General features: G+C 38.3%; 1 protein-coding gene across 1 annotated transcript in view; it reads left to right on the top strand.

Moving 5' to 3' along the window:
* LOC130878091 (ATP-binding cassette sub-family A member 6-like) overlaps positions 1 to 12276 on the top strand; it is a 66003-nt gene extending 53727 nt beyond the window's left edge. Inside the window, exons 28-38 of the mRNA XM_057775872.1 lie at positions 682 to 808; positions 1625 to 1742; positions 3445 to 3536; positions 3934 to 4109; positions 4939 to 5014; positions 5100 to 5194; positions 6732 to 6851; positions 7031 to 7171; positions 8302 to 8381; positions 10566 to 10621; positions 10746 to 12276. Coding sequence (XP_057631855.1) covers positions 682 to 808; positions 1625 to 1742; positions 3445 to 3536; positions 3934 to 4109; positions 4939 to 5014; positions 5100 to 5194; positions 6732 to 6851; positions 7031 to 7171; positions 8302 to 8381; positions 10566 to 10621; positions 10746 to 10847 — 1183 coding nt within the window. The 3' untranslated portion in view covers positions 10848 to 12276. The remainder of the gene's footprint in view (positions 1 to 681; positions 809 to 1624; positions 1743 to 3444; positions 3537 to 3933; positions 4110 to 4938; positions 5015 to 5099; positions 5195 to 6731; positions 6852 to 7030; positions 7172 to 8301; positions 8382 to 10565; positions 10622 to 10745) is intronic.
* Positions 12277 to 13932: the final 1656 nt, after the last annotated feature.

The raw sequence follows: 13932 nt of genomic DNA, 5'->3' as shown, positions 1-13932 counted from the left end.
TAAAACCTGGAGGCTGGAGAGATGCTCAGCGGTTAAGAGTGCTAGCTGTTCTTCCAGAGGTCCTGAGTTCAATTCCCAGCAACCACATGGTGGCTCACACTATCTGTAATGAGATCTGGTGCCCTCTTCTGGTGTGTAGCCATACATGCAGGCAGAACACTGTATTCATAATAAATAAATACATTTTTAAAAAAGGAAATAAAACCTGTCACTAATCAGCAGAGAATTACCTCAACTTCTCAAAAATAAGTTGATATCCATCCTTGCATAGAAAGGATGGAAAGAAGAGATATTTATTGAGTAACAACTGAATTGATGGAGTTTTACACATGGACTGTGGAAAGTGTGAGCAGTAAAAGATGCTGAAACAAATATCTGATGTGGCTAAGGTGGGTTGTAGTGACCAGGGGCAGTCAAAGTGGCTTGACTTTTAGGAGGGCAGGAACAGTACTTGATGATATCGCTGACAACTACTGTCTTTAAAGGTTAAAGATGCTGGAAGGATGGTAGCAACACCAAGAGAGGGATTCTGGCTAGTGGGATGAAAGTTCTATGCAAGGCTGAAGCAGCACAAATAGTAGCAGGCACCACCAGTCTATTAGAAAAAATAAAACTGGTAAAATCACCGGGAACTAAGTTTTGGCAGCTAGGAAATAATGTGTAATTCATTGTTTCCCATAGGATATCTCCAAAAAATCCCAAGGTTCAACCGAATCCAGAAGAACACAGAGGTGAAGATGAAGACGAAGATGTCCAAGCGGAAAGAATAAGGACATCAGCTGCCTTGAGTACTTCAAATTTACAAGAGGTTTGGAATCATAGGTGCTACGGAAAGAATACAAGAATTGTTCAGAAAAAGCTTGATATGTTGGTTTTAACTTTGGGAGTGTGAAGTTTTGTACATCCCTAAATATCAAGTTACCCTAGAAGGTTCTGGACACTAAAAGAACACAAAACACATCGATTTTGATGGGCTGTGTTGGCACAGGCCTTTAATCTCAGCACTTGGGAGGCAGAGGCTGGAGGATCTCTGTGAGTTTGAGGTCAACCTGGTCTAGAGTAAGTTCCAGGATAGTCAAGGCTACACAGAGAAACCCTGTCTCAAAACCAAAACAAAACCAAACAAAAACTCCCAAACTCAAAACAAAGTACAATTTTTTTATTCTTCTTTTGAGAAAAAACAATGAGTTTTAACAAGTAGAATTATAATTTTAGAGCAAAGCAAAACCTTATTAGTTGGAGAATGCAATATTTGGGGTAAAATGCTTAATAGAGACCAGGAGATTCAATTATGCTTCATGCATTCTAGTTAGGTGCTATTCCACTGAGCTGTGTTCCTAGGCACAGGCTTTTCTTTTATCTGACTCAGATGCTATATTCTATCCCAATGTAGTCAGTTCCCTTCTGCCCAGACAGTGAGTTATCTTCCATGGTGTTCTGGTGCTTTCCTAGTGTGTTTGGAAACCAGAGACACTGGATGACATTAATGAATGTTTCTTACATTGGTGATGGTAATGATTACTCTCAACTCAGAATATGGTTTGATTTTTGGTAAACGCCATGAGAATATAAGAACAGAACACCTCTGAAATTCAGAAGAAAACCTCACTTCTGTCTCTTCTAGAGGCCAGTCATAATCGCCGATGGTCTGCACAAAGAGTATGCAGGTCAGAAGAGAAGTTGCTTCTCAAAGAGGACAAAGAAAGTAGCAGCCAGAAACATCTCTTTCTGTGTTAATAAAGGTTTGGAACAACCACTTTTAAATTTGATGTTTAAAGGGCTTTAGTGTGTTAATTTTTGCGGTATTGGAGAATAGAACTCAGAGCCTCACGTGTGCTAGGCAGGTATTCTACCAACGAGCAGCATTCTTAGCTTTTGCTTTGCTTCTGTTTTGAAGCAGAGTCACACTAAGTTTCCAAGGATGGCTTTTTGAACCTACTCTGTAGTTCAGTCAGGTCTTGATATTGTGATCCTCCTACCACAGCCTTCTGGGTAGATGTGGTTACAGGTCTGCACACACCAAGTCATTAACCAGTATTTTTAGGAATGAACATCTATACAAGAGGCATAATGTCAGTTTCTGTAGCCTTCATTCCTTTATTTGTTCAATGTACATATGTATTTTAGAGTGTCAGGGACTGTTTTAGGAAGAATTCAGGAGACTTACTGCCCTTGTGAATTTTGCATTCTAAGGCGTCCATAAAAGTGACTTATCAATAAAATACCAATTATTTTATAAGCTCTATGTGGAACATTGAAACCTGTGAAATAATGTGAGTGACATGGAACTGTGTTTTATTAGAACAAGGAAAGGCTTTACTTGAATAGTGACATTTAAGCGAATATCTCAGTGATAAGAAGATGGGGAGAACAATGGTAAGGATTTATATACAGAGTGGCCGAATTTAAAGCAAAGAGGCCAGCAAATGTATCTGTGTGTGAGAAGGATGAAGTCAAGCAGGGTTTGGTTAGGTGCACTTTTTAAAGCAGCAAGAATGGTGCTGTTTGCACCACGCTAGTAGGATGCGATCAGAGGATTTTTAGCAGACAGTTCACATTTTGTAGAGATTACATACTTATGAGAAAGGGAACTGGGGCTGGTATGTAAAATGAGAAAAGATTGTTTTAAAAATAAATAATGCATACTGATATTTGTATATGAATTTGAGAAGGGGTGATTTACATCAGTTCGGATGAAAGATCATGGTAGTTTAGGTACTTGTGGTTTGTTTTTGGTGTAAGAATAGTGTTCCAGCCTTCTGAGGTTTAGAAATCATTTGCATGGAAACACAGATACACCCCCTCTTCTACACAGTGTATGATAATCTACTATGGAAAACAATTGAAATAGGAAATTTGGGGAGGAATGATGTGGGTTTCCCCTCTGTATGCTGTGAATATGTTTTATTGCAATTGGTTAATAAAGGAATCTGCTTTGGGTCTATGGCAGGGCAGAATATGATCAGGTAGGAAATCTGAACAGAGATATATAGAGAGAGTAGGCAGAGTTGGAGAGATGCCATGTAGCTGCCGAAGGAGACAGACACCAAAACTTTACCTGGTAAGCCACAGCTTTTGGCGATCCACAGAAAAATAAAAATGGGTTAATTTAAGATGTAAGAGCTAGTTAGAAATACACTTAAGCTATTGGCCAAACAGTGTTGTAATTAACATAGTTTCTGGGTGATTATTTTGGGTTTTGGTGGCCAGAAAATGAATGAGCAGTCTCCATCTACAGGGAAGTGATGTATCAATGTGAAATTAATAAGCTTTTGGTAAAATATGAATGATGAGAATTAAATAATACATTTTTACGACATACATTGTATACATTTTCAGTCAGAATTGCTCTATTTGAGGATTCTAAAGACTCTTAAGATTTTACTGAAAAACTATAAATCTGCGTCTCATTTCCAAAATTGATAATCTCATTCTTTCATTCAGGTGAAATCTTGGGATTGTTAGGACCCAATGGTGCTGGCAAAAGTTCCTCTATTAGGATGATAGCTGGGATCACAAAGCCAGCAGCTGGAGAGGTAGTAAAAATTAATACATTGCTTTCATTTCCAAAAAAATTATAGTCATAATAAATATAGGTTATATATTTATAAGACTTTTATTGGTGTTTTGGATATATGTACTTTTCCTTTTATTATTTTGTATGATATTTAAAAGTTTATACTAGAAATTGGAATGTTACCAGGAGCCAAGTACCTATTATATACCTGAATTTGTCCTTCTTTCCCACCCCATGCACAAATGAATTTATGCTCATATATTAGAAAATTTCATTGTTTACTGAGATAACTATAGATCAGTTTCTGTGATGTGTTCTTGTTTTAATCATTCAGGTGTTTCCCAGCTATATGGCAGTTTCTAGACTGTGTGGAGAAAAGCCTCACATACCGTCAGTAAAGCTACTTACTCTTGTAGGTGGAACTGAAAGGATTTAGTTCACCTGTGGGTTACCAGGGTGATGGCACAGTCAAGTTTGGATACTGTCCTCAGGAAAACGTGCTGTGGCCCGTCCTGACAGTGAAGGAGCACCTGGAGGTGTACGCTACTGTGAAAGGGCTGAGGAAGAAGGATGCCGCCATTGCCATTTCAAGGTTCAGCAGAGGGGGGGTGTGTACAGTGGGGTGGGTGTGCGTACAGTGGGGGGGTGTGTGTGTACAGCGGGGGGGGGTGTACAGCAGAGGGTGTGTGCAGCAGAGGGTGGTATGTACAGCAGAGGGTGTGTACAGCGGGTGTGTGTGTGTGTACAGCAGAGGGTGTGTACAACAGAGGATTGTGCAGCAGAGGGTGAATGTACAACAGAGGGTGTGTACAGCAGGGGGGGTGTGTGTACAGCAGAAGGAGTTTGTATAGCAGAGTATGTGTGTGCAGCAGAGGGGGTGTGTATAGCAGAGTATGTGTGTACAGTAGAGGTGTGTATATAGCAGAGGGGGTGTGTATAGCATAGGGGTGTGTGCAGCAGAGGGAGTGTGTCATCCGTTTTTGCCAAGAGGTGGGTAGGCACTACTCACAATGATTTTACTAGTGAGGAACAGGAGCAGAAAGGCATTTCTTATTTTTTGGAGTGTTGCTGGTAGAACAGAAATGAGAGACAACACCTGACTCCCCACATAACTCAGTGTGGGAGCTTAAAAATGATTGAACCAAACAGTTGACAAAGAGCCAGTGAGTCTATACTCGTGAATAATCGCGGTTTTCAGGTTTCTAATGAGAAGATGGGAATGGAATAAACATCAGTTCTCATTCAGAATTATAACGGGAAAAAAAACATTTCATGAGGCAAAAAGTGAAATAACTTTTCATCATGATTCAAATTTTGAGAGCAATACTGTCACACTTCCTCCAACGTTCTAATACTTATGGGTGATTTCACTTCCCCAAAGTTCTCTCTTAGTGTGATATTTCCATTTTATTTTCTATCAGGTTAGTGAACGCCTTTAACCTACATGACCAGCTGAATGTTTTAGTGCGGAAACTAGCTGCAGGAGCCACTAGAAAGGTACGTATGGTAGCCGGTGCTCTATTGGGGGCTTATGCGGGGTGGAAGCAAACAGGGGACATTTTTTTCTTTCCCTTCATTGCAGCTGTGCTTTGTGCTGAGCATCCTGGGAAATTCATCTGTCCTGATTCTGGATGAACCGTCTACAGGCTTAGATGTGCCAGGGAAGTATCAAATACGGTGAGCATCTTTATAGGCCCCAGACCCACCGTGATAAGCATGTTCCTGATTCAGTTGAAATAGTTAGCTGCTATAGCCTGGCTGCTGAATGATCTCTAAACACCTGTCTGTTTAAGGTCTTCTCCCCAGCCAGTAGTGCCCCTGAGGGGTGCTAGCTAGCACCTTTAGGATCCTAGTGTAGGGAAGCTAAGATGACCTTGAAGAAGACATTGGACCTCTGGTCCTGAAGAAAGCTGCTGTATTTCCCCAAAGCACTCCCCACCTTGCCATAGGCTCAGAGCAATGGCCCTAATCATCCATGGCTTAGAATTTCTGAAATATTAATGCAAAATAAACTTCTCCATTTGAGCTGATTATCCCAGGCATTTTTATCATAGTGATACAAATCTGGTATGTACTAGCATCGTATCAGCGGCTATCATAGCAAATATTCCAGATGATCAACTTACAAGGAGGAGATTTGTTCGGGCTTGAAGTTTTGGAGGTTTTAAGTCCATCTGAGGTTGGTTTCACTGCTTTGGGGCTATGGTAAGGTCGCATGCCATGGCAGAAACACATGATAGCTATGGTCACTTTATAAGTCAAGGAGCTCAGAGAACAAGGAAGGCACTGAGGTGCCGCGATCCCCTAAAGAGGCACTGATGTCCTAAACACATCCACTTAGACCTCACCTCTTAAAGATTTCATCACCTCCTAATAACACCATCTGGGACCAAGCCTTTATGAGACATTCAAGACAGAAATCCACCTACAGAGATAGTTAATGTTATTTGGGGCAGCAAATATTTAACAAGTGGATGATCCAAAATGTTCCATATTCTTTAGTTTTGGGCTTAGTAATAAATAATTTTAATTCTGTATTTTAATTATTAAGAATTTTATAACAATTTATTTTGGTGCTTAGACTGATTTCAAAAACCCTTAGCTTAGTGGCATAATTTCCTTATTTTCACATCTGTCAAATTTACATATCTAACATATCATTTTAGTTTTTCCCTATTTCTTACCTATGTATCACCCTTTTGACTAATAAAACCCCTGATTTACTTTCATATTTGTAATTATCCAGTATTCTCCCCTATTTAAAATAAACCTTTGTTATCACTATTTAATGCAAATGTTGAAAGAATTATTTATGAATCTGTTATACTTGTCACTGAGTTCCAATCATTGTCACTAGAAGGTCAACTTTCTCTTCATCTAATTCTCAATACATTTCCTCTTGCAGCTTCTATTATCTTAAAGGAAATATGAAGCAACATGTCTTTATATTTATCATTATTTCAGTTAGTATCTCTGAAATACAAGAAAACTTCCTTTTAAAGTTTAACTGTGATGCCATGAACACACCAAAATATTTTTTTAAATTCTCTTAATTTTTTTAAAAAAACTAGTCAGCATTCATTTCTCTGGTGTTTTTGAATACATGAATATGATTTGTAAACTGTATTATATCTACACGTTTTCCCTCATTCTTTATCTTTCCTATTGTTCTTTACTTTTGGTTTTAAATTCTGTTAATTTTTATTCACTTCAGGCAGGCAGTCAAGGCAGCTGCTAAAGAGAACGAGGTGGGCGTCCTCATGACTACCCATGACCTGGCTGAGGCTGAGGCTCTGTGTGACCGAGTGGTCATCATGGTGTCCGGAAGGCTGAGGTGGGTATCTCTCCAGAGCCCGATTCAGGATTGCCTGTAGAAAGAGCAAGTCACTGTTAGCAGCTAGTTCCGTCCCTTTGCCTTTCTCACTGACACCCTTTCTCCTCTCTCTGACATTTAAGAATAACAGAAATTAAATGACAGTGTTTTCTTCCCCATTATTTTCTTCCTACTCACAGATGCATTGGTTCAATCCAACACCTGAAAAGGAAGTTTGGCAAGGATTACATTCTAGAACTAAAAGTGAATGAAACTTCTCAAGTGGCATCGGTGCACAGGGAGATTCTGAAGCTGTTCCCACAGGCCGCACGTCAGGAAAGGTGAAGAGAGATGTTCATGGTGGAGATCTATGTATGCTTTACAGACACTGGTTTCTGTTAGCTCTGTGCCTACAGGAGGGATTGAGCTTCACAGTGATAGTTAGGGACCTCGAAGAAGGTAAGTTGAGTCTTCCAGGTTACAAGAGGTTTACAAACTACACAGGACTGTGGGTCTCTTCCTCCAGGAATTAGCAGCAAAGGTGAAGGGTCTTTCTTTAATAGAACGTTCTTGTTTCAAAATGGAGACTATAATGAGTGTTTGTGTGTGTACATGCATATGTACACTTGCCGTGTGTGTGTGTCTGTATGTTATTAGGAACAGGACAAAAAGATAAAGCAGAAACTGGATTTAAAATTATAGGGATAAGCATTTCAGAGAAACAATACACGAAACTGTCATTCTCATCTTCATAGAGTGTAAGTGTAGAGATCACCTAAGGTATATCTCAAAACCTGCTCTTACTCCTAAACTTTCAGTATCACTAGTCAAAGAAATACATGTTTTTTAACAAACATGGGAATATAATGAATAAGAAATTAAGAGGGTGGTCTGGTCTGAAGACATCCAGCCTTGGAGGTCTGGTCAGTCTTACTGCCACTTAGGAACTCTGCACGGTTACTCTGGGAGTGAATTGAGAAACAGCAAAGGATGCTGTCAGAAGCAGTACCAGAAGGAACATTCCCCAGATAAGTCTGTCCCTTAGAGGCTCCAGGGTTTTTAAATCTTTCCATAACTGTCCTGTGCTTCTCCCCAGCCTTAGAGCTCTGATTATGAGTTGGCTTTATGGTTATAATACTGGACTCATTTGAATTATTTTCCAGCCTGATTTGGACTGGTTTAAGGATTGATGTAGTTTAGAATTTCTGATTTTAACAAGAAAAGTGAGTTAACTGAATATAAGTAATAATATAATACTCTGCCATTACTACAGATATCTACAACAGCCAGTTCTCTTCAATAATTTCAAAAGACTTTATTGTTAAATAATTTGTTTTCACATTTAATACATATATTACCTTGTACCAACTTTATTTTTGTAAAGAAATGGTTGATTATATAGAGATTTATTCTGATGTTTATCATCCCTGCTTTGAAACACAGATTGAATATAATGTGTTCCTATTCCCAGCTATCTCTCCTTGTTGGCCTACAAGCTACCCATAACGGATGTTTATCCTCTGTCTCAGGCTTTTTACAAATTAGAAGCAGGTAAGAACAAACTTCTAAAGGACTTGGAGAGTAATATAATGAAGGATGGATGTGCAATATTTTTTAAAAATGGACCCTGCAGGGTGTTGATTTTAAGAATTCTAATAGTAATAAACTCAGCCCTCTGGAAAGAGGTCTGTCTGCAGAGGACACACAGTGCATTAACATAGGAGAAACAATGATCATATGTAGTGAGGAGCGGCGAAGACTCTCCCACATCAATCATAGCCTGCCTGTCTGTGTGTTCATATTCCATTCACATCAAGTCCCTAAGTGATCCGTCCCCCTCCTTACCTCACATTCCACCTCCCCCCTGCTTTCCACTCTCATTGATGGGCTCAGATTACACTGATGAGGTGGAAGCAATAGGACCCTCACCCATCATCATCCCTTTATCTGTGCTGATGGGTTTAACCTTCTATTGTTGGAAGAGGGCACCACTTGTTGGTCTCTGGCCACCTGGCTAGCTTAGACCCGAAATAATCACACAGAAACTGTATTAATTAAATCACTGTTTGGCCCATTGGCCTAGCTTCTTTTTGGCTAACTCTTATATTAATTTAACCTATTTCTATTAATCTGTGTATTGCCACCATGTGATAGTGGCTTACTGACTAAAGTTCCCAGCATCTGTCTCCTGCGGCTCCATGGCTTCTCTCTGACTCTGCCCTACTTTCTCCCAGCCTACAGCCTAGCTTTCTCCACTAGTTCTGTTCTTCCCTGCCATAGGCTCAAACCAGTTTCTTTATTCATTAACCAATAAAAGCAACACATAGACAGAAGGACCTCCCACAACATTCTGTTACTGAATGATAGCTAAGGTCCTTCTTTGGTTGCCCAGAACTACTCTTGCTATTAACTCTGTCTGTCTGTCTATTTGTCTGTCTTACTCTCGGCTAGCTAGATCATCCCTAGCAGCAGATCATCATTGTGTAATTTTCTGAAGAGCTCTAACCCTTAAGCTAGTCTTGTTGGGTTCCCATCACAGTGCTGCTGCTCGCTAGCAGGGAGACAGTGGATAAAATGTACCCAATCCCTGCATTTTTATATAGTTTATCTCTACAGTGACAGGGAGAATCAGTGTCTCTACAAGGGCATTAGGAGTAAAGGAGTTAATTTGCTAAGTGCCCAGAACAGTGCCTGCCTCATTATGCTAGAGATAATATGAATCTCTGTTGTTGTTCACTCTTCATAGCTGACTTCCTAGCTCTTCCTAATTGTTGCCAGTCAAACACATTCTTGCCTTGGGGCTCTGCACTTGCCCTTCCTTCTTTTTGAAATTATGTTTCCTAAATATTTAGGTTGTTGCTCCTTCACATTTTTAGGTTTCTGCTCAATTATCAAATTATTACTATAACTTCCTCAATGGCCCTATGTAAAAGGAGTATGCAATAATTTCTTGTTTTATCTTGTATTATAAAAATATAATATATTTTATTATATATTTAAATGCATATGAATATAATGTCCATGTTTGTCCTGCTAAAATGCACAGACAGAGGCCAAGGGTTTTGTTTCTTCCCCTCACTGATCTGTCACTGGCGTTAAAAAGTGCCTCCCACACAGGGGATTCCCACTGTCTAAGTGATAAACTTCAAACAAGTAAGCATCTAAATCTAGTGACAACTGTCATGTAGATCTCCTGGTGTCCCCAATGGAGACTTGATAAGGTATTACCACTGAAGGGAATATAGATTGGATCCTCTCAAAGACTATGGAGTTAAAATTTCCTCACATCTAAGAATATTTTGATCATTGGTGTCATTTCTTAAGGAAAATGCATATCTTCCAAAGACATATATGCTAAATAGCAGAGATTAACAAAATATAATATAAGAAAAACCCAATACTAGGTGAATTTGATATACATTCATATTATTGATATTTATTTTTATTTAAACCTTTAGTTGAGAAAATTTACTAAAATTCTTCAAATCCAGCACTTACCTGTAGAAGCCCCACAACTCCTCCTGTGTGAACTCCATATATATATATATATATATATATATATATATATATATATATATATATTTCATGACATTGTTCTGCCCTGTATTTATTTATTCAATTTATCTTTTGCTCATTTTAATAATTTTATTTTGGTGTATACAACTTTGAGAATTTTCTTGACAATAAACTGTGAGTCTATGCTCATTGTCTTTTATCGATTTGTCTGTTTTTCAGTGAAGCGCAGCTTTAACCTGGAAGAATACAGCCTCTCTCAGTGCACACTGGACAAAGTGAGTCAACTCTTTTGGCTTCGTGTCGTGACTATACATTCATGAGAGGAGCATGGGTTTTCCCTGCTCGCTGGAGGACAGCCAACAGCTCAGTAACCATTCTCCTGCTTTGTCTCCTGGTTAGGTGTTTTTAGAACTTTCGAAGGAACAGGAGCTGGAAAATGTTCACGAAGAAACGGATACAGCTGTGAGATGGAAACTGCTCCCTCACTTGGATGAACTGTGACATCTCAGACCTAGGCTCTGCCAGCCTAAAATTTAAGTTTTCTGCAGTAACTAGTAGGATTAATCATTTCAAAGATGTTTTCATATCAGTGCTATACACATTTTATCTTTGTGAACCACAAAGTAAAATTTATAATAATCCACGCCCTAAAACTAAGAGGCTATAAGGAAATACAAAATAGTAGTAAAGTACTATAGAAACAAAACTACAAACTCAATTTTGAAAAAATATTCATTCTTAACAATGATTGGAACATTCACTTGATGAGGTAGGTAAGGAGCATGCTCAGTGCCCTTAGCTGCACGGGGACTTCATGGTGGTTGACAAATATATAATTTATGACTCTTCTTTTACATAAAGTATGAGATATTATTTTTCCTCAATCCTTTCCAGGGATTATTTCAACAACAGTAGGAATGATAAGGCCCTGGACCTACAAATAGGGGCATATCTTGAACACAGCTGAAATACAACCTTTAAAAACAAAGGGACTCATAGTAACAATTGTTCATTAAAAAATGTTTTAAATACTAATAGCATATTCTCGGGATTTCCTTCATCTCTTCATAAATAGTGTTCTGTATATTTGATATTAATTTCAGTCTATTTTCTACTTATATTAGTATATGTACATATGTGTACACTATGTGGATGTCTCTCATATGTCAACTTTGCATGTTATTTTAATTTTCCCTGATATATCTATGTAACACCTACACCAGAAAAAATATTTCAAATTTTAGACAGTATTCCTACTTTAATTTTATAATATTTTTTATAGCTTACATATAACATTTTTCTGTTCACTAAATTTTTATAGGTGCTGGAGAGATGGCTCAGCGGTTGAGTGCTCACACTCTGGCAAAGAACCTGGGTTCAGTTCCCAGCACACACATGGCAGCTCACCACTGTCTGTAACTTCAGTTCAGAGGATCTGATGTCCTCCTGCACACATGTGGTGCATAGGCATACACTCAGGTACCACGTATACAGAAAACAGTTTTTTATAAAAGAGTATTTGTATAATGGAGAAAAATACAGAAATTAGATAAAATTCAATAAAAGAGCCCCTATAGTTCCTTCATAAACATCAGTTGTTTTCATTCTTTGAGCTGTGTCTATAGAGTGGTTACTGTGTTTGGCACACATATTTCCTAACTACACGCTGACTTGTATTTACTGATGCCCTGCTTTCAGATTTAGAATACTGTTGAAGCATTATATGTTCGCATTTAGGTTTGTGCTAATGATAAGCTTTGCTCATTGGTTTTTGCCTTACTCATTACCCATTTACAGGATTCATATGTAATGAACTGAATTAGGTGTGTGTTTGGCGGTTGGATACCACTGTCTTAGAAGACTGATCTGTTAACGAGCCAAACATCTTAAGTGCTTACTTGTCAGAGGTGAAGGAATTGTATTTTAAGTATTATGGATTTTAAATTAATAAAAAAACTTATGTTTAAATTCCTATCTGGGACTGATATTTAACATATTGGATAGTGCAATTCCAAAGTAAATAGTATTTTGGCCTCATCTTCAACTGTAAGGTTTATAGGAAGCTTAGCTGTGACCATGTTTCTCTCCTCCGAATAACACATTTTAGATTTTAGCCCACCGTTATGTTTACTACCCTCCCACAAAATTAGTCATTATTGTCATGATTCTGAGCATCAATATTTATTTCACTTACATATAGATTTGTAAATTTTGAGTATGAGCTACTTTCTTCCAAGTAAAATTGTTAGTAGCCCCTTCAGAGACAAAAATCTCAGGTGTTTTTTTTTTCTTTGTGTGTGAAGATAGGCTCACTCAACTCTTCTACAATGAATCATATTTTAGCTGGATTATCAAACATCATTTGTACTTGTCTTTGATTGTTTATCAGGTTATTGATTAACTTTTAATGATTTCATCCCCTGTGGATATTGTACTTTGATCCCGTTTGCTCTTATTACCTTCTCTTGTCTCCCTCCCATCCCACTGGACTCTTTGTGCTTCCCACCTAATTCCCGTATTATGTGTGTGCATGCATGTGTTCACGCTTGCGTGCGCACACTACTGAGTTGAACCAGGGCTAAATAAATGAGCAAAGATGGAGTTATTTACCATAGCATTGGCAATTTATCAGTTGCTACACTGAAAAAATGTCTTGCCCTCTGTCCTGATTGGTTTTGTTGTTGTTGTTTTGTTTTGCTTTGTTTTTTGTTTGTCGGTTTGACACTTGTCATTAGGGAAGAGGGAGCATATACAAGGTTGGTCTGTATGCTATTATATGAGGGCATTTCCTTCCTTAATGATTAATATAGGAGGGTTCAACCCCCTGGGGGAGGTATTGCCTCAGAAGGTGTTTCTAGATGATATAAGAAAACAGGCTATGTAAACCACGGTGCACAAGCTAGTAAGCATTCTTCCATGGTCTCTGCTGCAGATCCCGCCTTGAGTTCCTGCCCTGACTTCTGTCAGTGATGGAATGGGACTTGAGACTCGTAAGATGAAATAAAACCTTTCCTTCCAAGTTGATTTGGTCATGGCGTTTTATCATAGCAATAGAAACCCAAAGTAAAACACCCTTCTCCTGCAACTGTAGCTGTCAGTAGCTCCCCAGGGAGAGGAAAAGACCTTCAAAAGCCCATCTGCATTCAGATTTGTTAATATATATTGAAGTATCAACTCGGAAACAAATTGCACTTTTATGCTAAGTAGAGCCACCTACATCAGCAGGACTATTTTTTTTTTTGACACAACTTGAGAGCTATAAAATAATTTCGGATCTTTTTTAATACTTATTCCTAGAATTGACATTTTAATCAGTTGCTTACATCTATTGCCAGTCTTGAAATTTTCTGTTTCACACACAGAATTCTCTCAACTGAAATTTTGCTTCATATTTAAGCATCTTTTCAGTTTTATTTTTTATAAAAATTATCATATAATGTATTTGTTCATATTCTTTTTCTCCCCTATAACTCATCAAATTTTATTTACTCATCCAATTTCATATTATTTCTCTTTTTAAAAAGCTCAAATCCCTGAGATACAGAGAGTTGTTCATGAGATCTCTTTTATTTCCCTTTCCTAGGGA

This window comes from Chionomys nivalis, chromosome 7 (genome assembly GCF_950005125.1).
Source record: "Chionomys nivalis chromosome 7, mChiNiv1.1, whole genome shotgun sequence".
NCBI lineage: Eukaryota > Metazoa > Chordata > Mammalia > Rodentia > Cricetidae > Chionomys > Chionomys nivalis.
This window is presented reverse-complemented; position numbering and strand designations above follow the sequence as displayed.